Raw genomic sequence first — 24489 nt, 5'->3', positions numbered from 1 at the left:
TAGGAAGAGGGAGGATCTCAGCCTGGGGGAAAGGGTATGTTTTCGGGCGTGTTTCTCAGCAGGTGGGGAGCTGAGGGAAGAGTTGAGTGGGAAGGTTGATGGAGTCGGTTGAGGGTGTGGGTGAATCAGTGACTGTGGAGGGGGTGGTCGGGGGGTGGTAGGGTACAGCTAGATTGGAATGGGAGATATTAGGGCTAGGAGAGAACAAGAAAGGGGTCACAGAAGGGTAAATACTGTTCTCACTTGCCCTGCCTTTTCCTGTAAAAGGCCCCAAGTACTCATCCTGACAGGATAATACCCAATTCCCTGATCCATCCCCCTCGCCAATCCTGGTGTCCCCGCTTTAAACTCTGAAAATACGACCAACCTGCCAGGGAGTGGAAGTGGGAGCATTGCTACCTGCAGCCCACCAGGTATTTTGAGCACCCCCCTCTTACACCTTGCATCAGTTCTTGGAGAGCAGCTGTGAGAATGGGGAGGAGAATCAGACCGTGGGCCTATTGTGATTTTAGTTAGTATCTTTCTGGAGGCACTGAGATAGTTCAGTGACAGGTGTCATGAGAAGAAGCTGGGCTTCAGTTCTGCACCGGCATCTGAGTAAGCCCATTGAAATCAGTGGGGCCAATCAGGTGCTTCAAGTTAAGACAGTGAAGGATGGGAGTGCGTTTTATTGAATAATTCTGCACTAGGCTTGTGGAAGCTGACAGACGCCTTTAATTCTGTGTGCCTTTAGGCTAGATACATAAAGAACATCTCTGAGATTGAGTTCGACGAGTTCTTCTGGAAATGTACTGAATACCTACAGCACTACCCCACGGGTGAAAATAACAGTGAGTGCCTCTTCCTGTTGACCCCAGGGAGACGGCAGGCTGAAATTCCTTTGTTTTCCGTCAGTGTAAATGTGAGAGGGTGAATGGACTGCACATGGGGGCCCCTGCCCTGTACCCCTTTGAGTTCCTGTGTCCTCCTCCATTCCCTGCCACCAAAATCCCGAGGCAGCCAGCTGTATTTCAACTCCTTCTCCCCCCTGCTGGCTTCAACCTGTCTGGACATCGGCAAGGGCTACGCTGACTGTGGAGGAGAAGAGACCCTCTCCCTACTTTCTGTGCCAGCTCTATGGAGACCCCTGGCTGGCAAGAAGAGACACTATAGGGAACCCTGCTCAGTGCCTACAGTCTTTCTGGGTGAGCAAGCTTTCAGTGGTGCTGATATAAGCACACAAGGAATTTTCTAATAGAAAATCCCAACTGTGCATAGGCACCGACTCCGTGGGTGCTCTGGGGCTGGAGCACCCATGGGAAAAAAATGGTGGGTGCTGAGCACCCACTGGCAGCCCCCCTACCAGATCCTCCCCCTCCCCCCAGTCCCTTCTGCCCACCGGTGGGCCCCACTGATCAGCGCCTCCCCCTCCCTCCCAGCGCCTACCACGGATCAGCTGTTTCGCTGTGTCAGGAGGCACTGGGGGAGAGGGAGGAGGAGAAAGGGTGCAGTGTGCTTGGGGGAGGGATGGAACTGGGCAGAGAAGGGGTGGGAAGGGGCAGGGAAGAGGCGGGGTGGGGCGGAGCGGGGGTGGGAAGAAGCAGGGCAGAGCTTGGGCCTTGGGGGAAAGGGTGGAGTGAGGGTGGGGCCTGCAGGGAGCCGGGGGGAACCCCCCCCCCCAGCAGATTAGAAACTCGGTGCCTATGGAACTGTGATTTGCATTTTCAAGATTGTAAGTGAAATAGGTTAGACAAGAATCTCCAACCCCATCCAGGCACTGTCCAGTCCCTACTGGTAAAAGTCTGCCCTTGAGCAAAGCCAGGAATAAAACCCTACGGTTTAACCACAAGTCTTCCTTCTGCTCTTGAAAGCATTGAATTTCCTCCCCTAGGTATCCTCCGAGCAACCTCCACATTGTCTCCTAATGATGAGTTGGAGAAGTCTCTCCGGAAGTATGTGATGAGAAACATTCTGAAGAAGGTACTGCAGTAACATCACAGAATTTTATTTTTTGGCTTGACGGTCTGTGCTTCACACAGCTAGAATTTTTCTGAGGTTCTCCTGATGCTACAGAGGAAAATACAAGAAACCCTGCAGTGGGTAGTTGTGGATCAACTTGTTCACATGGAAAGTTTTTTCCTTCCCCCTCCCTTGGTTTATGACCTGAGGCATGAGGGCTTAGATCCCTTCCAAAACTATTGGGTTTTATTTAAAAAAATCCTTACTATTATAACACTGGATGTTGTCATAATTTTTTGAAATCTGCCGAGTTCTTGACTGCAGGCAATGTGTTCCACAGGCTAATTGTAAGGTGTATGAAAAAGCTTTTCCTTTGTTCTGTTTAAAATTTTAAAGTTTATGGGGAGACCTGGGTTGTAGCAAAGTCACATTGACAGGCTCTGCTCAGCTATCTCCCCCTTTATCCCCTTGGTGCCTAGCCTCATTTCCCAGTCCTGTGCTGAAAGGATCATCGTCCTGAGACTGGAGAGTGCTTCCCATTGATGGGGGCCCCCTCCTTCCTATGGCAATAGCTGATCAAACATCTTTGCCCTCGTGGAGTTAGCACCTGTAGCTGAGAGCAGAGTCAGCCCAGCTGGAGGAGGGGTGTATGAAGTAGTGAATGCTTCCCGCTCACCAGCAGTACGGACTGTTGAGTACATCTGGCTCTTCTCTTTCAGATCGACGACAACCAGCCTCTAGAATATTTATCTGAGCTTCGGCCGGTCACAATTGTCTTTGTGAACCTGCAGTTTGACAAAAGCGTCAGTACCTTGGATCTGTGCAAGGTCATCCATGATGTCAGTGTGAAGATCTCAAACATCATCCACGTCTTCAGCGGCAAAATCAACAAAGTCTTTACGTTTGACAAAGTGGGTCAGAGCTTCAAGGCCATTCCAGTTGGGCAGCTGGAGCTGGCAAACATTCCCCTGAGACTCCAGGACTAGTAGGAGACAGGAGGGACAGTGGCATTGTCATTAGGGATAGAGAAGGGAGGAGGAGGGCAGGGATCAGGAGGAATGATAAAAAGCTTGGTGCTGAAGAGACTGAGTCTGAGGCGGTGGTGGGGTCTCCCAGAGCATTTTGGGGGTACTGTATGACAGCACTACTCTAACAGGGTGGGTGGGAGAGCTGGAGCACAGTGGAACTGTTTGCCACAGACATTGATACTGATTTGCTCTTTGGAAAAAACCCTCACCCCTCTGGTGTTTTCTTTCCCCTCCCTGGCAGGGCTGCACATTCCTGTGTGTGTTCGGGCTCCCTGGGGATAAGCAGGCTGACGAGAGCGCCCATGCCTTGGACAGCGCATTTAAAATCTTCAATTTCTGTTCTAAGATGTCCATGAAAATAAAGTAAGCAGGAAGGTGCAGTTCTCCATGTTGCCTACAGGAGTGCTAATGGGCTTGTTTGTCATCGAAACTCCCTCGTCCCAACAGGAGGGCCCCCCTAGTGGGCAGGAGGCAGTGACATGACAGCTGGGAGACAAAATTTGGGATTAGTCCAGTTTCCCTGGGCTCCCCCTCACTCTACATGACCCAGACCTCCTAAGACAGCTATGTGCCACTGGAGCAGTAGAACCTCAGCCTCAGAGGTGATACTGGTGGGTGCGGCTGATGGCGCTTTTGTGGTGACTGGCCATGAATCTGGAACCTGCTCAGGATGACCGTGAACCTCAGCATCATTCAGAGCAAAATGCAAAGCCAACCACCTTCACTGACCTCTCCCACAACAGCCCAAGAAACTCCAACCCACAAGTCCAGTCCCTGCAGAAAAGAGAGAGTAAAAGACTAACGACGCCAGCTGGGCAGGATTCTCAGCTCCATTTGCGTGAGAATGGCCAATTCTTTGATCTCTAAAGGCATTTTTCCCCTTGAGAGCATTGGTAACAGGACAAAGAGCATGAGCCAAACCCCTATTGACTGTCACCCCCCATCCCACTGGCCTCTGAAGGACCCATCAAGTCCTTCTTGACTGCAGTCGGTGGAGGAGCTCCCTGCTGAAGGGGACCCCGAGGCCTGTCAGCTAGCAGGACTCCAGCAGTGCTTGAAGAGAGCCCTTCACCCTCTGCTATCTTCCAGCATGCTCTGGTCCAGTTGCTGAATTTTTGAGGCCTGTGGCTTGGCACACAGGCACTGCTGACTTCACCGAGGCTTCAAATAAAACTCCTGCATGTTTGTGGGACCAGAGCCTTTGTCCCCTTTTGTGTCTATAAATGTCAAAACCAATCCAAACTCCACTCCCTTTTTACACCACTGGCACTAACCTTGTTAAGTTTTTGTGTAACCTGACTCCCTTTTTCTGCTGGGACGTTCCTCCAGCTCCTGACTCTCAGCAAGGAGAATTCAGACTGGCACACTCAGAGGGCAGCATTTATATTCAGCCGGGAATAGTGCGTGATAGCCAGTAAGGGGTGTGTGTGTCTTGTGCTTTGCCCAGTAGCCACTCCTTTTAAGGGGCATGCAAACCATGAAGAGCCAGGGAAATTCAACCAGTCACACGTGAGAGAATTAAATTCCAGGTGTGAGTACCCTGCGAGATCAGTGTCCAGGGACAATTACAGTTAAGCAGTTTTTTGCTGTGTGCACCCATTATAAATACGGGAGGCATACGCATACCATAGCAGTGGGTGTGGTATAACAGACTGGACAGCTGGATGATGCAAGGTGGGAGGGCTGAAACTCTACACCCATCTCACCACTCCCCCACCCATGGAAGCATTTTAAGCACGCAGGATTTCTACTGTGGGCAGATGAATGTGTTCAGAAAATGTGAATACTTCCCTGAACTTTCAGCCAGGGCTTCACCTCCAGTTCCACACCAGGAAATGAGGGTTCAGTTGTGGCTTTGCATTACAGGGAGAACAGGGACTCACCACCCATGGGGAGGTCAAAGAGACATTGTGCCTGTGGAGTTGCCTAAGGAATGCGGCCTCTGTGGCACACTTGCAAAGGATGGACATGGGCTCCCTTTGGCCTGGAGTCAGCTCGGCTAGCTGGGGTGGAGAGCAGGTGGGGCTGTGGCCCATCTCTCTGGGGAGGCTAGTTCCAACAGCAATGCCAGCTCATGGCATTCTGCACTCCGGGAAGCACAAGAACTGTCATTACATGGGGACGTGCGTGAGGGAAGCTCCTTGCTCTCTTCTCCATCCCTTTTGCACACGCACAGAGCTGCACACAGGCTGTTGGGAGACCTAGCTGGCTGATGTGGGGATAGTCAATACAAATTAGCACTACAGGAGTGGGGGTGGGGAGAGGGTGCATGAGCAGATGTGGCAAGAGGGACTGGACATTTGGGATTGCTGACTCCATGTTGCTCTCATTGCTTGCTAGGATAGTTTCCATCGGGGTTACCAGCGGGTCAGTGTTCTGCGGAATAGTTGGCCATCATGCAAGGCACGAATACACAGGTACAGTCTGTTTCTCTGGTCCTGTGCATGTTTGGTATCCCCTGGGTACCCACAGAGTGTGTGTGTAGGCTGCGTATTTTTGCTGGTGGAGGGGTATGTATGCATGGATACATATGGAGCTGTTCACAGGAGGATAAGCGGGAGTTCAGTTAACTTTTCAGTGCCCATTTTCTTGCTCTCTCCACCACACAGTCATTGGCCAGAAGGTGAATCTCGCTGCCCGGATGATGATGTATTATCCGGGGTTAGTGTCCTGTGATGCAGTGACCTATGCCAACTCCAGGCTGCCTCATTGCTTCTTTGAAGAGCTCCCCCGGGCTGAGATGAAAGGAGTTGTGAATCCCGGCGTGGTCTATCATTATCTTGGCATCAGTGAGAAACCGTAAGTGTCCCCTGGGACGTCATGCTCAGAACCCTCAGAACCGTGAGCCACTGTTACCACGCTGCCTTAGCAAGAGCAAGAGCTTTGGGGCTGCTAAGCTGTGTGGCAGGTCCCTGACACACCAGTCTGTCTGCCTTGCCAGCAAACTCCTCAAGACTCTGCCAGTCTAAATGTGGGCTTGCCAGTAACAATCAGTGAGTCCCAGCTGCCAAGTTCCCCAGAAACGTCTCCCTGCAGCATCCAGTCGCTCTCACTTTACGCTCACGGCCTCCAAAGAGACAGAGCACACACCCGCCTGTTAGGTTAGCTGAAGCCTCACACTTCACTTTAATACACAGCACTGAGATGGCTTTGTAATAAAATAAGACAAAGGTTATTCACAAAGCCCTTGGGTTTAAGTGATGCTAAGCAAGGGGAAAAGAGACAGGCAAGGCCACAAACGAAACAAAACAAAACACACTTTCTAATGACGAAAATTGAATCTTAGCAAGTTGCAATCTTTGCCTAAGCAGTTTCTTACTTACATCATGTTTCCAGCAGCTCTTTCATAGGCTCCAAAGGTGCTGTACTCTACTCTCCCTGCAGTGACAGAGAACTACAAGGTCTTTTTGTTCCCCTTCTATTACTCAAAGTCCAGAGTCTTCTCCCCCGTTTGTTTAGCTTGATGTCTTTGTTTTCCTTATATGTAAATATACTTCCATTGTCCTCTGCTGGTAGCCCAGCTGGTCAGACAGGTAAATACACATGCCTTTGCCTAGGGCAGGCTGGATTTTATGCTCTACTTTTCAAACACTTTTCATGAATATATTTCCAGCACACATCTATAACTCTTTGTACCCAACCTGTACATAGATCACACAATGATTTTTGGGACCAGCATGGCACCAGTTTACATACGATATCTTTCATGACACCTTTGAGATATATATCATGACAACAGTGTGTTGGGACAATGAGTGTGTCAGACCTGATGTGAGTTACAGTAGGGGGGCCCTCTGCTAGTTGGCACTGAGGGGCTCCAAGAGTCACACCCCCATTTTACAATGGTGGAGGGGGAGGGGTGATGGAAGGGCAAATTTCCTTTGATCAGCACAAAAGGGGTGTGTGCTGTCCTGTCTGTTCAAAGCCACAATGTGCATCAACCTTGCCTGAATCCAGAGCATCATCTCACAGCTGGCCTAGGGAATTTCATCTCCAAAGTCCTGTACTTCCCCACACAAGATCAACTCAAGGCAACTTAGTCAAGGAGACAAACAGCTGCTTGGACAGCAAATAGCTCAGTGTAAAAATATCTTCAACTGGCATATCTTTAATCAATCCTCATGTTTGAGAGAATGGGTAACTATAGTGTCTCATTTGCATCTCTCTCCCACTTCCACATCAGCTCCAGCTACTAGGAGACTGGGAACTGCACCATGGAAATGTAGAAGCATTCAATGTTTCTCCATACACCTAGACAGCCCTCTAGACTCAGTCCAAATGACTTTCAGTTCAGATTAAGGGGCACAGCAAACTAAGAAAGAACAAAAGTAAAGTCTCCATGAGGGAGCAGTTTGGGTCCCTTCTTTGGAACATGCTGCATCAGCTGTGCTGTCAGAAATGTAAAGGTGCAGTACAATTCCCCTCACCCCCAAACTCATAGCAATTGTGGTGTAGCTAGCTAGTATTGAGTTCAGAGACCAAGTTTGCATGTGTTCTGTTTTTTCATATATCCTGATACCTCCTTCATCAACAACTGTTTATACAATATCTGCCTTGCTCTCATTGTCCAAATCCAAGGCTCCAGTCCTACAAGTTCTTCTATGTGGAGGGAGCCCCATTAAAGTCAATGGGAGTCTGTATGTGGGGAGCAATTTGCAGGAGTTGGGCCATTGTTAATGTATAGCTTGCTAAAGAGAGATTTTAAAAAGCAGCGCAGGAGCTCAGAGTAATCATCAATTTCATTCACCTTCTTACTTATTAATGGCTTTACTTTCTTTTTCCCATGACATGTTTATAGAAACTCTTATTCCCCTTACAGCCTTTGCCTAGTATTAACTCATTCTGCTTTTTTTGCTTTCCTTATCTTTTCCTCTGCAAGCTTTATTGAATCTGTCTATTCCTACTTGTCTCTCATCTCTCACCCATTTGCAATACAGAATTGTTTGGTACCTTCAGATCCTTGAGCAGCTTCAGGAAGCCAGGCTAATAGGCATTGCATTGCATTGTCCTTTACTAGAGAAATCATAGACTGCTGTGCCTCGTTTCCTTCTTAGCTCTCCAGTTCTCCCCGATGGATATTAATACACCCTCCCATTACACCAGGCGCATTAGACTCCTTACTTATTGATGTTCCTTTAGCGCTCTTCTGAAGGGAAACCCCATGACACTACTTCACTCCAGCTCAACTTGAGCGTCTGGGGGCAGGAGGCTAAGAATAATGAAACCGTTCTTGGAAGCAGTGCTTGGATTCAGAGAGAGTGGGCAGCCCAGCTGCGCCCCCACTCAGTCTGACCAGGAGTATTTTCGCTCTTTAACTGCAGCTTTCCTTTCTCTTCCTCCTTGCAGAATGATTGGCCAAGCGTATCTCACCAAGGAGAGGTCTGAGTATTACCACTTACTGGGTAGGTGGACAGAGCTCTTTGGAACTCCAGTTGGTTTGTCATTCAGAACCTGTGGAGCAGTTGTTGCTGCTGGGAAGAGGATGCCCAAGGAAGTGATGGATGTGGGGGGAAATGTCTGAGGGGGACCCACTACTTGAGGATATTAAGTGACTGACCCTTGGGATCATTCAGAAATGTAAAGCTCTGAGATGTGCTCGGGATGCTCTTAAAGATACAGGGCCTTTACACTGACATTGTGGTGCCTGATCCTGCAGGTCTTATATGGTGCTATGGACCGCAGGATCTATCCATGGTCAGACAAGAGTGTGGAATACATGTTTGCCGTGTTGTTGTAGCCGCATTGCTCCCAGGAGAGGAGAGAGACAAGGTGGGTGAGAGAATAGCTTTTATTGGACTAGTTCCTGTTGGTGGAAGAAACAAACTTTCCAGCAGAGGTGTTAACTGCCCACTTCATTTTAAGTGGTCTCAGGCAACATGTGTGATCTCCTTATGCTTAACCATCTGTGTGTAGCTGTGACACTCTGGTTACCTTCCCCAGACCTGATGAGTAGCTCTGTGAGACTTGAAAGCTTGTCTCTTCCACTAGCCAAAGTTGATCCAATAAAGATATTCCTCATACTCACCACCTTGTCTCGAAGGAATACATGCGCATTCTTACCCCTCATATTCACTCCCTTTGTGTCTTTGATTAGCATCTTTTCACTTTACTGACAAATGGGGTTGAAACAAAATGCTAGATTCCAGCACCCCAATACCTCCAATGGGGGGAGGGATAGCTCAGTGGTTTGAGCATTGGCTTGCTAAACCCAGGGTTGTGAGCTCAATCCTTGAGGGGGCCATTTAGGGATCTGGGGAAAAAACAACCAAAAAAAAAAAAAAAAACACCTACCTGTCAGGGACAGTACTTTGTCCTGCTAGTGAAGGCAGGGGACTGGACTTGATGACCTTCAAGGTCCCTTCCATTTCTATGAGATAAATACCAGGTGAGCCCCACCGCATCTCTAAATTTGAATCCTGTTGCCCTGTAGGAGCTGATGAATCTCCTGTTTGGCAGGCTGGTAAGGAGAGATGTAAATTATACTTCCCTGTGCCAGCTCCAGTGAATGTAGCTCAGGGTCTGTAAAGGAGACTGGATACAAATCTGAAGAGTGACACCGGGTATTGGAATGAACAAGTGGTTGTGTGATGATAGGAATAATGTGGTCACACTTCTTTGTGTGTGTGGTGGGGAGGGTAGCAGCGGTGTGCTGGAATCTGGACAGTCGGGTTTGGGAATATGCTAGAGAGGGGAGCTGCAATTATCAAAATGAGTGGGGAGAAAGGGATAGATAAGGATTGCAGCAGAGGTGGAAATGAACCAGTGACTTATGTATGCATTTCCGATATGGGTGGAGACATGCTGCCACTGCTAAGCAAAGAGGGAAAGGGACGTGCATTGGTCTTTGCTTTCTTAAAGTCACTCCATGTTTCTTAGGTCGGGAAAAAGAGCTTGAAATCTATAACTCTTCGTTGAAAGGATTTGTGGGGTCTACAGTAGGCCGCGTCATAATATATGAAGGCCTTATGGGCTATGGAAAGAGCAAGTTACTTGCTGAAATTGCCTACTTAGGCCAGGAGGCTGGTCACAAGTAAGTGTCTTTAACTTCACTTTGATACCCCTGACCCCCTGTGCCCCACACACCTCTGCCCTTGCATCGTGATCCTGCGCTGTAACATTCCTCCAGAGATTGCAGTAATGCCAAATGCTATGGAGGCTGTGTGAGGCTGGCACAGATTGAGATGGCCAAATGCCTGGCTAATTGGCTGAAAGCTGACCTCTAATGGCTTAAATGAGCCCTGCCTGGGGGAGAGGAGCTTTTAGTAACTTCCTCCTTTAGTACAACTATTATTTCACGTACAGAAATAGCCAGCACAGTCACAGGGGTGATGAAACAACCAGTGGTCCAATCGTACCTATCAATGCCACCTGCTGCTCTGATTCATCATTTAATAAATGAGGCAATCTGAAAGATTCACTTACGGTTGGATGGGTCCTTCCATGATTCAAAGGATTAACCTCACCTGCTCTTTGATTAACTGTGGCTTCTTGTCCAGTTGATTTGTTGAGCTATCCACCTCCCATGAATCCGGAGGAATAGCCGTCCATCTGTTTTCTGGCAACATATGGGAAGTGTGATTTCTGGGAACCTCAAAACTAGCAGGGCATGAAAACGCATCAAAAAGAGATGGCTCTCCCATCCATCCTATGAGAGATTCCTTGACCCAGATCAAGTCAGATTCATGTTTCAGTGCTATTCGACTGAGATGCTAAAGAGGAAACATGTCTAGCAAGACAGTGTAGATGGGAGAGCTGCTAAAAAATAAATTGGGGGCATTTTGCAAATTTGTTTTATTAAGTCTCCCCTCATTTTCCCCCCATTTAATTTGAAAATTCAAAATTTGAAATATTTTGATCAGCTCAATACTTGGTTGAAAGCTGGGGAAAGATTTCCATGAAAATTGACAATATTAACCAAAAAAAGTCCTTTTTTACCTTTCAAATTTCAACATTAAAAATGTTGAAATTTCAAAAGGTTTTGTTCAGCTTTTCGTGGGCTAATGCAACTTTTGAACTGTGGATGAAAGCTCATAAGTGTGCGGGGTTTTTTTCCCCAAGAGAAATGGACAAACTTTAAAAAGGTCATTAGTGAAGGGCTGGGAGATGGTCCATCACTAAGAAAAGGCATTTTTGGATGCACGCGATAGGGCAATGAGAGCAGTTCTAATGGGATGGATGCTCACGGGTATGTCTGGTTGCATGTCTTTCAATGCAGGATGACTTTAGAGTCCAGGGGAATGCATGGAACTGAACTGAAAGCAGCCAGGTGCTTTTGACAAGGGTGTGTTCTCCAGAAGACAATAAACAGACTGATCAGTCTGGACTCTGACAGTAACCCAAAGGGGTGTGGTTAGAAAAGGTGGTTGGAGATCAGTTCAAGGCTGTTAATCTTTTGTGTCCCACAAACAAAAGCGAAAAATGGAGAGGCTGAGCTCTGGGGTTAGGTTGCTTTGTACCAGCCATGGAGGAAACAGAGACCAGGAGACATTGCTCAAATCCTTTGCTGATCCTCAGCCATTTATCCATAAAGAAAATCAGGGGCTGAAATGTCTTGTAGTTGACTTGGAGGTCGATCAGAAAGTGCTGAAGAACCCTGGTTCCATTATTTCTCCTTCATTTGGAAGCTTTTTCTATGTGTCTAGATGTCCATGTGGTAAGTGGTAGGTTTGTGTTTCTGTAATTCTTTCTCAGAATGTCCTGGCTCTTCTTGACTCCCCATTAGAACTTCCTTATAATTTCTCTTCATTTTCACCATGCAGGGTTATTGCTATGGAGGTGACGAAGATAAATGTGCAGCAGAATTTTTTTGTCATCCAGACACTCATGGCCATGTTTCTGGGGATTGAGGCCTGTAAATCTGATGCTGAAAGACAGAAAATCCTCCAAGGCAAACTCCGAGGTGTGGTAGAAGAGTCTTACTATTGCCTCCTGAATAACATCTTTCTTGTCAAGGTAATGGAGAAAGCCCTCACTCTCTGGGGGAAAAGCATGTCTGTGGAATTGGGTTCTGTTATTTACCTGGCTTCACACCAATTCAGCATCTCAGCATTTTTTATTCTTACCCTGAAATTGCACACTGGCTCAAAGGTGTGAATGCTCATGAAATTCAACACCGTCATTATAATTGGGATATACAGGGTGCTGGGTATGGTTGCAGAAATGTTTGCTCCTATATCTGCATGGAAGAATTAGTGGCATGATGCTGTCGATCGGATGCCATCCACTTCACCTGTCCCACTTCCTCACTCTTATTCTGGGAGTGGCCTTCTTGCGGTCATGACGCTGACCTGTTTGGTGAGCCTGAATCCTAGTCTGTGCACACACCCTGGACTTTGTTCCTATACATTCGAAAGGATATTCACAGAATGTCGGCCATCTGCAGCTACACAGAAGGAAGGGAAGCAATTCCTCACAGACTTGTGAGATTGCAAGAAATAGCCCTTACTCATCCCAGGAAAGACTTTGAAGGCAGCTCTTGGGGAGTTGGGGGTTCAGATGGGGGCTCAGGGCACTTAGAGAGCAGTTAAGAGAATGGGTGGATACTAATCAGTGATGGTAAGAGGACCCCCTCCAATGAGAAGTTGCATTTGACTTTTCAAGGGGAACAGGAGTGGAGAAAAGTTGAATGTGGAGGGAAAGATTTGCCCTGGTAGCTGCATTGGTTGCCATAAAAGTAAATGGGGGAGTTCATTTCTTGTTCTCCACACTTCAAAGATTTGCTTTTGCTGCCTGTCACTGCACAGCATGGAAACATCAAAGGCCTAAGGGGAAAAAGGTGTCATGGAGGGTGAGGCTTCAAAAATGGAAGCTGGGTGAAATGTGCAGGCTCGGCAGCCCTGGAGAACGAAACCCTTCTCCTTATCCACAGAATTCCCATAATGGCGGAGTGAGCCTGCTGTACACACACAACTGCTCTGAAAGTACCACCTCTCTGGGTGAGAGGGCAGTTCAGCTATCACAGCCCCTCCAGTTTTTAGCCTGTCCACTGTCAGTCAACCAGAGTCAACGGAATCACAAGGGAAGTCAGTGCCCATTGACTTCAGTGGGGCCAGGATTTTACCCATAGTTCCTCTGCTGTCGGCACTGTCCTACCAAGAGCAGGACTAAGACCAACAGTTTATTTCACATAGGTCACCAAAGAGCTGTCAGATGGTAGTTTAATTGTTCAGCTGGACTTAGACGGAGGATCTAGAAGCAGAGGCCTTGGTATATTCATGTACACATGCCCTAGATAATGCAAACCCTGTATGGAAAGGATAGACACTGAGATGAACATGTGCGTCTCACTAGGCTGGACATTTCAATCAGGGCTTTTCCCATGAATGTGTATATCATGAACAGGAACGCTGCCTCTTCTGCTTACTGTTCTCATTTTTTTCTGACTAGTTTTCCACCTCTGCCAAGGTTTCCGAAATGGATCATGAAACAAGGACAGAGGAGATGGAACTAATTCTTGTGAAAATACTGCAGAAGGTGAACCACTCTCTTTATTGTGAAACGGAGAGAAATGATTCCCCAGACTGCACTGGACTTGCAGATTCTGCTAATGAGCAGCTGGTTAGCAGGCTGGGAATACGGTGTACTCCGGTCATTTTCCTTATGGCCTTATCCTCTATATCCCTCCTCAATCCTAATTCCTGTTACCTGCACTCACTGTGTGATGTCTAAAGTTAGAGGGCAGGAACTATGTCTTTCTGTACCACCGAGTGCACTTTCTGGCCCTTCTCAGATTCAGATTATGGGATGGATTCTCCATGAAACTGGCTCACGCTTTGTCCCAAAGCTTGGATCTCCTCCCAAAATGCAGGGACTATACCCCCAGAGTGGAAAAACATAAATAACCCCTCTTTCCAAAAGAGTGTAATCATCTTGGGTGACATTGCCCACGGTGTGCAGGGACAGAGCCCTCTTACACGTGCATGAATGAAGTGGGATAAGCTGCCTGGGAGGAAAGCTCTGGACCTTGTCTCCTCCCTAGTCAGCACAGAAGGTCACGTTAGAGGTGGTCGGGGGGTCAGGCCATGGGCGGGGCCATGGATCCATGTGTATGCAGACCCAGTGGCGTAGCCAGGTTCTAAGTGCAGGGGGAGCAAACATAAAAAAGGCGCCCCCCCTTGGCTCCTCCTCTGGTCACGCCCCCTTGGCTCCTCCTCTGGCCGCTCCGCGCCCCCCCCCTTAGCTGGCTCCTCCAGCCGTACCGCGTCTCCCCCACCTTGGCTCCTCCGGCCACTCTGCGGCCATGCTGCGCCCCCCCTCGGAGGGGCTCAGTCCGGGGGGGAGAGGGCTGGGCATGGCACTGCCTGGCCCGGCCGAGGAAGTTTTTAGGGTGCGGTCGGAGAAGTGGGGGAGAAGAGGCGAGAAAGTTTCACGTGCCCCCAGGCGGGACTCACCAGCTGCCGAGCGACCTTGGACTCGGAGGAAAACATGACACCACGCTGGGCGGCCGCCGCGGGAGGGGGAGGGAAGAGACTCGCGGGAAACTCCAGGCGGTGCGGGCTGCCCCCCTGCCCTGAGGCCGGGCTGGAGGCTGCGGGCGCGGGGAAGGGGTGCCGGGCGCTGCTCGCTTCTCCGGGGGGCTGTGGGGGAGCGGAGCAGTGGGGTGGGCAGCAGCTGGCAGGCGGGCAGATCCCCACCTCTCTCCGGCAGCTTCCTGTTTCCCTTGGCCCGGGCGGGTGTGCTTGGCAGCCCAGCACTGGACCCGGAGAAGAAGCCTGTTGCTGCTTCCTGATATTTGTCCCCCAATCGCTTCCGGGAGGCGCTTGGGACATTAGATGTGTTGGGGCTTCTCGTCCCCTCTCCCATCCCTGCCTCTCTTTGCACTGTATAATGGGCTGCGAGCCGCTGCTAGGAGATGCTGCTGCTGCCGCATCCAGGGGCGGGGAGCGCTCGGCCGCTGAGCCCTGAGCCGCCGCAGGAGGCGGCTGCGGCGATGTTGGGGCCGCGCTGAGCATGGGGCGCAATGGCCGAGGAGCCGGCCCCTTCGCTCCTCCGGCCGCGCCCGCCCCCCCAATGGCTCCTCCGGCCATGCTGCCCCCCCTTACCTGTAGGAGCCCAGCGCCGGCCTGGCAGGCGCCACTTTTGAAAAATGTGCTGAGGACACCCAGCTATGCTGCTGTGCAGATCCCCATATCCTATCTAACCAACACAAAGGAGCTGCAGCTGCTCTTCCACCCCATAGGTTGGAGTAGCAGTCACGGGGGTGGGGGTATGACACCCCTGGCCCTGGCCTGAAGGCAAGATATACGTAACTGAAGCAACACCTTATTCAGGCAATTTTTTGCCCTTTTTTAGGTAGTGGAGAGAAACATTCTCATTTTTGTTATTGATGAAGCCCACTTCATTGATCCTGCATCATGGGAATTTCTGGACGACTTGCTCTCCAGCATCCCTGTGTTTATGGTCATGTCTCTATCTCCTCCCGGCCGCCAAGCACGGCCGCCTTGTGTCTCTGCTGCAAACATCATTAACAGCACAAAGACCACCTACGTTCAGCTGCGGGAGCTAAAACCCTCTGTGATCCTGCAAAAAGCCTGCGAGGACCTTCGGGTGGTCAGCGTCTCCCGGGAGCTAGAAATGTAAGTGATAGGCACCTGATCTGTGCTCTTAGCTGCAAACCAACCTTTCTCTGCAAAACAGAGGGGAGCAGGTCCATAAAGGAGGAACCAAATGGCTCATGGTCAAGTGACTGACTCTGTAGGGTCCATGAAAGCAGGGTCAAAACAGCCCAATAGCCTAGCACCTAGTAAAACCTGGTTGGTCCTAACTGTATGCTGTTCCATCTAGGGCTTGGCAAAGAGTCACTGTAGCCTAGTGGATAGAGCACTGGATTGGGACTGAGGTTTATTCCTGGCTCTATCACTGTCTTACTGGGTGACCTTGGGCAGATCACGTTGTTTCTCTGTCCCTCAGTTTCCCCATCTGTATAATGAAGCTGATTATACTGCCTCTGAAAAAACACTGATGAAAAGCACTATAGAAAGTCCAGATATTATTGTTATTAACATATCGCTCTTGGCTTGTCACTGCCTTCTAATGTTCTGGTTTGCAAATACATCCCAGGGTAGTTGCTTGGGGGATCTCTCAATCAGTTTGCTCCTAGGCAGAGAGCTAAGGTGGTACCATCCATCCCCTCTGTTGTGGTGAAGAGTGGTGAGCGCAGAAGGCTAAGATGTTAACTTGACCTTTGTTTCCTGCCCCACCATTCAGCAGTCAGGTGTGAGTGCACCTTAGTCCAGCAACAGCCCTGTCCAAATTCCTTCCACTACTCACTCAACGCAAAGAGGGAAAATACAGTCTGAGCTGTTTGAGTTCTGACGGGGAAGTGGCTCTGCCTTGGAACTAGTCTGACTGGAGTGTTTATCAGAGTCCTTTAGAGGGAAGGTGGTCAGAATTCTTTGCTGATATTAAAGGGCCTACCCCTTTGGGGAAAGGAAAGAAAGGCTAGGTTTGCTGCTGGGTTTCAGGTCAACATGGTCAGAGATTATTCCAGCTCTTTAGGCAAAGGGGTTGGCACAGGAGGGGGAGGGAAGGTGAGGCAGCAAAGGTTGGGGAAATGCGGTTTTCTGTCTGAGGTTGTCCCAGGAATCAATGCAGGCAGGGCAGCTCCAGACAGGTTCAGTGGTGGCATGTCTGGCTTGCAGAGCTTGAGAGGGTGTCTCGGCCTGTCATGATGGTGCAATGTGGTTCCGTCAGCCTCAGAGTTGGTTGGATGGAAGCTGAGGAGGAGCATAGAATCAGGGAGCGGGGACAGGTGAGGGAGAAGAAACCAACAGAAATCTTCAGTCTCCCATCCCTGGGCAGTCTGGGATCCAGTTGGTCTAGTGATGGGGCCCAAAGTCTGGGTGAAGCCTGGATGTCCTCAGAGTAATTCCCAGAGCCCACAAACAAAGGTAAAATCATCAAAGTAAAGCATAAGCTTTCTGGAGTAACCCCCCCAGCCATCAAGTGCCAGTGGCTCCTACACCTCTTCTCAACATGTCCCACAGGGGGCAGGTGGTGACTTACCCACCCATCTATCTTCATTATTCCAGCCAGCTGAACACAGCTGCCAGTACCTCAAATTTGGGCAACTCCTTCCAGTTCTAGACTCTTTATACCTATTTCTATATCCATTTGTGAGCTGCTGAGAGTCCTCAGCATTGTATCAGCAGTTCCCTTTTTGCTTAGGTAAAACCCAGTCTGTACCAGGCTTCCATCTCCAGTTTTATAAACAGACTTAGCGAACGTCTAGCTCCAGGTTGCCCTTTCACCCATTCAAATTGCAAGGCTAAAAATTCATTAAACCTTATTTGATACCTGCTTTCAGCTAAAAGCAATCAACTAAAAAAAAACCTGCACAGTGCATTTTAAAATGTTATCCTTATTGGTTTTTCCATTTTACTACTGTAATGCAGATGGCCATGCCAGTACTGTTTCCATATTTGCTAAGATACTAAAGCTAAGCATGGTACGAAAACACTGGATGTTTTTTCTAAAAGATATGCTCTAGTTTCAACAGGAATTATTTCAGGGAAATTCTATGGGCTGTATTATACTGGCGGTGAGACTAGCTGATCACAGTGGTTTCTTCTGGCCTTAGAATCTGTGAATCAATGAAACATCAGGTAATGAGCGGACTTGGGAGATATTTTGCCAAAGGAAGCTTTACTGCCATTTTGAGTCTTTGCAATTCAAGTGGCTGAGAGGCCGCAAATGTCACAGCAACTGGTCAACAGATATTGGCCGAGCCTGTTTTAAACATTGCAAATCAAAAGCCTGGTATAAAATGGAGAGATTTTCAAAAGAGCAACCGGAAGTTAGATGCCTAACTGCTGTATGTGCCTAAGCGAATCTCCTTACCCTCCTCCTGGTTTTGTATAAGAACTGTAGAAGGGACCCTTAAAATAACTCCAAGGACTCCTATGTGACCCCCACACTGGTGTAACCATAGGATCCTAGATTCCATTGTGTGCATTGACTGAAGCAAGAAGTCCCGTGGGGGAGAGGAGGACAGTAATTAATTAAAGATTGAATCATAGTGTGTATGCACAGTTAAAGTTGTATGGGTGATGTCAATGGGAGCTGCTGGGTGCTCAGCACTTTTGAAATAATCAGGCAATTTATTTAAGTGCCCAAATATGGATTTAAGAGTCTTACTTTAGGCTCCCATTTTTGAAAATCTTGGCATTTATTTATATTATAGGTTTCAGAGTAGCAGCCATGTTAGTCTGTATCCGCAAAAAGAACAGGAGTACTTGTGGCACCTTAGAGACTAACAAATTTATTAGAGCATAAACTTTCGTGGACTACAGCCCACTTCTTCAGATGCATAACACCTAAGGGTGCCAGTCAGGATGCAGGCTCCAGTGTCACTGCCCTAAAAACACTGAGACTGTAGGTTACAACAGGTAGCCAAAGAGGGTGGTGGTGGTGGTGGGAATGGGAGGGTGAGTGTTGGGCCTGGTCCACACTAACCCCCCACTTCGAACTAAGGTACGCAAATTCAGTTATATTAATAACGTAGCTGAAGTCGAAGTACCTTAGTTTGAACTTACCGCGGGTCCAGACGTGGCAGGCAGGCTCCCCTGTCGATGCCGCGTACTCCTCTCGCCGAGCTGGAGTACCGGCGTCGACGGGGAGCACTTCCGGGATCGATCCGGGATCGATTTATTGCGTCTAGACAAGACGCGATAAATCGATCCCAGAAGATCGATTGCTTACCTCCGGGTCCAGAGGTAAGTGTAGACCTACCCTTAGTCAAACAAGTACATTTTAGCACAATGAACAGTGCTTATGGCTTGCCATCTGCCTTGCCAATGTCAACTGCAGGCATAAAGGCAGAGGTGACTTTTAAGGAGGGATTTGAAGAAGGAAAAGGTGGGGACTAGATGGACTTTGCCAGAGAGCTTTTCTGCGACTGATGGGGCTTTATGGGAGAAAGGAGGAAGGTGTTTAAGGAAGAGGCTGGCTGTGACAGGTTGGAACTCTGCAGGAAGGTGGTGACACCTATGTGATGAGTTAGCAGAGAATATTTAGGCTTGACATGGGTCCAGTTTGAGTAACCTAGTTGCTATTAGTAACATTTAAAAACAAACATGGGGCCAGATCCTCAGCTGTTGTAAACGACCGTAGCTACGTTAAGTGCTGATTTACACCTGACTGTCATTTGAATATGAACCTGATCCCCTGCCCTGCTGCTCATTCACCCACGACACACTCTGTATCTTCAGTACAGCCCTGCAATCTACCACGTAGGAGGCATACAGGACACTTGATGCAGCCTCGTCCATTTCAACTGCAACCTTAGATGTTGTTAAGGCACCTGTCACCATGGTATCTATGTAGCTACCATCCCCAACATCGCCCAAGGAGAATAACAGTCCCTTATTTTAATGGTCAGTGATAGTTTTGTCTCTCTTTAGGTTCTTGATCCAGAGAAGCCATGGAATCCCATTTTACTGTGAGGAGTTGCTGAGGAACCTCCATTTAAAGAACATGCTCATCTTCCATCTTTGGGAGGAGGAGGAGGAAGTAGATGATGAGTGGGAAGGCCTTTTCAGTAAGCTACTTGTCATTAACTCATCATCACTTGGTAACCTGGTCTGTTCATTCCCTCTGAAGCACCTGGCATTGGCCACTGTTGCAAGACAGGTTCTTATGTTCTTAAATGCCACAGCCCACTGTATAGTGTATAGTGACTCACCCTCCCAGGCAGTTCTCATCTTTCTGGGAATGTTTGTCGGCCTGGCACTGGCTGCTAGAATTCAGGGAAGGAAGGAGGGTGCAAGGGGCAAAGAGGAGATGTGCTGAGGGGAATGGAAAGAGTAGCTGAACAGGCTAGGAAAGGAGGCAAGACTGGGGCCAGGGGAGGCAGCAGAGAGGGTAAGTGGTGGACGTTCAGCAGTAGAATGCTGGGTTGCAGGGTTCCATTCCTGTCTCTGGGAGGGGAGTGAGGTTGAGTGATTAAAGCATGGGACTGAGTTAGAACTCTTGGATGCTATTTGTCCCTGAGAAATTTCTATTCCTGCTCCAAATCTTTGGGACACTAAAGCTGCTCAAAAAGAGGGCAGGTGGAAAATACGCATTTTTTTAACATTGACAAAACTGCTGAACCATTTTAAGTCTTAACTTTTCAAAAAACCAAATCTGAGGCAGAGACCAAGCATGGAAAATTTCAGTCCCAAAGCTTAATGCCTAACAAAGTTATAAGTCACTGAAAAAAGGTTATAATGCAATTTGTTAGCAACCTTAACAGGTTTCCTCTATGTGCTACCCCTCTAATAGTGAACAGTTATAGTTTTCCATAATAGAATATGCTGCCACCCAGTGAAATGAAAAAGCAACATATTTAAAACATGAAAGGAAACACTTTCCTACTCACCACACAGTTAATCTGTGGACTAATTGATACAAGATATTATGGTGACAAATATCTTCCAACCAAAAGATTTTGATATTTATGGGAATGGTATCACTTGCAGTTATACTAGCTAAGATATGAGAAATGTAGCGGATAGATTCTTAGATATGTTGTTCAATATTCAGACAAAATACATTTGCCTGAAAACAAAAACAAACCCAGCACATCTGTCCATGTTTTTGATTATTAACATTTGATGGACATGCCTGGCTTGATAAATGGGTAATCAGAATAATACAATCACCAGAAACAAAACGTCTTGCATAGTGCAAAGGTAACACCCTGTTAAACAGAGAGATTTGATGATTATATTGTATAATGTTTCTTTAAATAAAAGCTGTTGTAAATATCAAAAACAAAATGATAATAATTCCATGGCAATGATTCTGTAAGCCTTTTAAAACTTCCTAAATAAATAAGGGGGAAGAGAAAAATAGCAGCCCAGCTCCTGCAGGCCATAAACCAGCCATTTACTTCCTGGGATTAGGCTAGTACTTCCCCATATATTAGTGCCAAATTTCCATAAGGGAAGAAGAGTTACGGTTTTCTCCTAAGAGAGGCCATTGATCTGATTTAGTCTGGGAAATCTAGGCGACACCAAAGAGTTGGCCCCCAGAAGAGCCAGCCTCGGAATGTTGTGATTAAGTAGAAATGCAATGGAACCTGTTTTGCATTCTGGGTGACAGAATTTATTCTCACACCCAAATGGTTATAATGGCTGTTCCCATTAGATCTTGTCAAGTATTGTTTTGCTTTGGATAGATTTAAAAAGCAAACAAATTAAAATGGGAGTTCTTGTAATTGTTTTTTCTCCTCTTTCTCTCCGTGCAGCCAATGCCATCCCCTCCAAAACGGAATCGCCTTCCAGCTCAGACAACGAATTGTACATTTGCACCATTCGCCAGAATGTCAAGTTGCAAAATATTATGCTGCCCCCTACCTTAAAAGGTGAGGGTCTGATCCTGATGTCTCCCGCCAGTGGGGACACAATGTTTCTGTTCCTTAAGGGCAGCAGTTAAAGAGGGCCTGGGAGCTTGAATGCGGCAGACAGCGCAGGTCTGAACTTTGGAGCAAAGCGGAGAAGCACGAGTCTGAGCTCTGCAGAATAGGCCAGACCTCCCAATTAGGCAAGAAGTATGTGTAGTGGTTCCTCACTCTCAAGTGGGGATGGAGGCCACCCGGCCTCACTACAGGCAGGTAGTAATCAATAGTCTATGGGGAAGTTCTGGCCCGGGAGAGGGAGAGGGGGAAGGTAGAGCACAGGCAGTCTATGGCCCACAACCTCCTGACTGGAGCAGACAGCAATTAACAGTCTATGGCCCACAACCTCCTGGCTGGGGCAGAGCAAAAGCAGGCAAGCGCAGACCATCCGGCCTAAGGTGCAGGGGCGGCTCTAGCTTTTTTGCCGCCCCAAGCACGGCGGACAGGCTGCCTTCGGTGGCTTGCCTGCGGGAGGTCCGCCGGTCCCGCGGCTTTGGCATACCCGCCACCGAATTGTCGCCGAATCCATGGGACCGGCGGCCCTCCCGCAGGCAAGCCACCGAAGGCGACCTGACTGCCACCCTCGCAGGGACCGGCAGGGCACCCCCCGTGGCTTGCTGCCCCAGGCACGTGCTTGGTGCGCTGCTGTCTGGAGCCGCCACTGCTAAGGTGGGTAGACTGCCTCCCCAGGAGTTAGGATGACCAGATGTCCCAATTTTATAGGGACAGTCCCGATTTTTGAGGCTTTTTCTTATATAGGCTCCTATTACTCCCCACCCCCTGTCCCGGTTTTTTACACTTGCTGTCTGGTCACCCTACCAGGGGTGGGGTTGGCAGCAGTGGATAGGGAGATCCGGGCCCACCCTACTCCACTGGGTCCCAGCCCAGGGTCCTAACGGTGGCAGTAAGGGCCGGCTTTAGGACCTGCGGGGCCCGATTCCGCAGTCCGGGTCTTCGGTGGCGGAGGTGTCCGCTCCACATCTTCTGCGGCACTGAAGGACCCCCCGCCGTCGAAATGCCGCCGGAGCGGACCACCACCGTGTGAGCCTAAAGCGCGGGGCCCTCTTAGGCGCGGGTGCGGGGCCCGATTCCGGGGAATCGGCCTAAAGCTGGCCCTGGTGTCGGGGAATCCTTGGGGATTCTCGTCTGTCTCCTCCGACTGCAGGGCGCAGCTCCACTCAGGGCCTAGTCTGCAGGGTCGTCCTTAGGATTTAAGGGGCCCTATGCAGTATTATTAAACTGGTGCCCCTATGCCCGACGGCAGCCCGGGGGTGAGGGGGAGGTTAGGGACGAGGCAGCAAAAGATACCGGCCCCACCGGCCTGCCTCACAGTGGTGGAGAGTCACAGTTCCCCGCAGAGACCCCCTTACCCTCTCCCTCACACAGAATGCATGGTGCTGGCACATTTGGCTCTGTGAATACAGCCCCTGCCTAAGGAGACTGCAGTGCGCACTGGGTGTGCAGGAGCCAACCCGCTCTTACCTCCTGTCATGGGCAGTGGGTGAAGCTGCCCCTTGGGGAGGCTAGCTCCCCAGCCCACCTCTTCTGCCTGTGGCCTCACCCATACTCCACTCCTGCTCTGCTCCAGGCCCCGCCCCACTCCACCCAGGCCCTACCCTCTCCCCATTGTCTCCCTCCTCTCTTCCCTCCCCCATCGTGCTCACCCCCTTCCAGCCAAATCCCTGAACCCAAATGAAGCAAATGATATTTGAAAAAAACACTCTTCTGCAATTTCTTTCTAAAGAAAATGGGGCATGTTTTCCACTGCATGCCAGATGGTGAAGACTGGACATGCAGAAGGTACCTAATTAAAAGCACTAAACTTAGAAATAAAAAAATGTCAGTCACAGGTTTTTTGATATGCCCTGAAGTTAGGTTGGACATTAGGAAAAAGTTCCTAACTGTCAAGGTGGTTAAACACTGGAATAAATTGCCTAGGGAGGTTGTGGAATCTCCATCTCTGGAGATATTTAAGAGTAGGTTAGATAAATGTCTATCAGGGATGGTCTAGACAGTATTTGGTCCTGCCATGAGGGCAGGGGACTGGACTCGATGACCTCTCGAGGTCCCTTCAGGTCCTAGAATCTATGAATCTTCACCAACTCACTAATGAAATATTTTTAAAGCAAATTTTAAACTAAGATCCTGTAGACTAACATGTTCTGAGTAAATATTACAGTAATGCACAACTGGTTTTGTCAGCAAATTCAGAAACTGACAATATATACGTAGGGGTTGCCAAATGCCTGTTAAATGAGTTCATTACCACTTGAATGGCTCTTTAACAGTTTCAGTGTTGTGCTAATAGGTCTGGTAGGGTGGAAGACTTTTTCACTTTTAAGTTACTAGATCCCTTCCGGAGTAAGAGTCACCAGGCTTCAGCAGCCAGCTATGGGAGCCTGCAGGAAGGGTCAGAACAGGGATAGGAAGAGGCAGGAGGGGGACACTAAGACCCAGTGGTGCCCTAAATTTTCAGGTGCCCTAAGTAGCCTCCTATGCCTAAGGATGGCCCTGCTAGTCTGGGATCATGTTGAGATTCCAGCTCCCTAGAAGAGAAATAGAATCATAGAATATCAGGGTTGGAAGGGACCTCAGTAGGTCATCCAACCCCCTGCTCAAAGCAGGACCAATTTCCAACTAAATCATCCCAGCCTGACCTTAAAAACCTCTAAGGAAGGAGATTCCACCACTTCCCTAGGTAACCCATTCCAGCACTTCACCACCCTCCTAGTGAAAAAGTTTTTCCTAATATCCAACCTAAACCTCCCCCACTGCAACTTGAGACCATTACTCCTTGTTCTCTCATCTGATACCACTGAGAACAGTCTAGATCCATCCTCTTTGGAACCCCCTTTCAGGTTGGTAGTTGAAAGCAGCTATCAAATCCCCCCTCATTCTTCTCTTCTGCAGACTAAACAATCCCAGTTCCCTCAGCCTTTCCTCATAAGTCATGTGCTCCAGCCCCGTAATAATTTTTGTTGCCTTCCGCTGGACTTTTTCCAATTTTTTCACATCCTTCTTGTAGTGTGGGGCCCAAAACTGGACACAGTACTCCAGATGAGGCCTCACCAATGTCGAATAGAGAGGAATGATCACGTCCCTCGATCTGCTGGCAATGCCCCTACTTATACAGCCCAAAATGCC

The 24489-nt window shown here is 48.7% G+C and overlaps 1 protein-coding gene across 1 annotated transcript in view; it reads left to right on the top strand.

Moving 5' to 3' along the window:
• The window catches only part of LOC101950113 (adenylate cyclase type 10-like), a 62369-nt gene that overhangs the window by 15861 nt on the left and 22019 nt on the right, over positions 1-24489 (top strand). The window contains exons 6-18 of the mRNA XM_065594075.1: positions 734-830; positions 1871-1959; positions 2658-2849; positions 3208-3329; positions 5307-5383; positions 5576-5765; positions 8313-8368; positions 9843-9996; positions 11726-11918; positions 13353-13439; positions 15258-15541; positions 19367-19503; positions 21196-21312. Of these exons, the coding sequence (XP_065450147.1) occupies positions 734-830; positions 1871-1959; positions 2658-2849; positions 3208-3329; positions 5307-5383; positions 5576-5765; positions 8313-8368; positions 9843-9996; positions 11726-11918; positions 13353-13439; positions 15258-15541; positions 19367-19503; positions 21196-21312 (1795 nt within the window). The remainder of the gene's footprint in view (positions 1-733; positions 831-1870; positions 1960-2657; positions 2850-3207; positions 3330-5306; positions 5384-5575; positions 5766-8312; positions 8369-9842; positions 9997-11725; positions 11919-13352; positions 13440-15257; positions 15542-19366; positions 19504-21195; positions 21313-24489) is intronic.

The sequence above is a fragment of the Chrysemys picta genome, chromosome 4 (genome assembly GCF_011386835.1).
Source record: "Chrysemys picta bellii isolate R12L10 chromosome 4, ASM1138683v2, whole genome shotgun sequence".
Classification (NCBI taxonomy): Eukaryota; Metazoa; Chordata; order Testudines; family Emydidae; genus Chrysemys; species Chrysemys picta.
The sequence above is the reverse complement of the archived record's forward strand: the minus strand, read 5'-3'. Positions and strand labels throughout refer to the sequence as shown.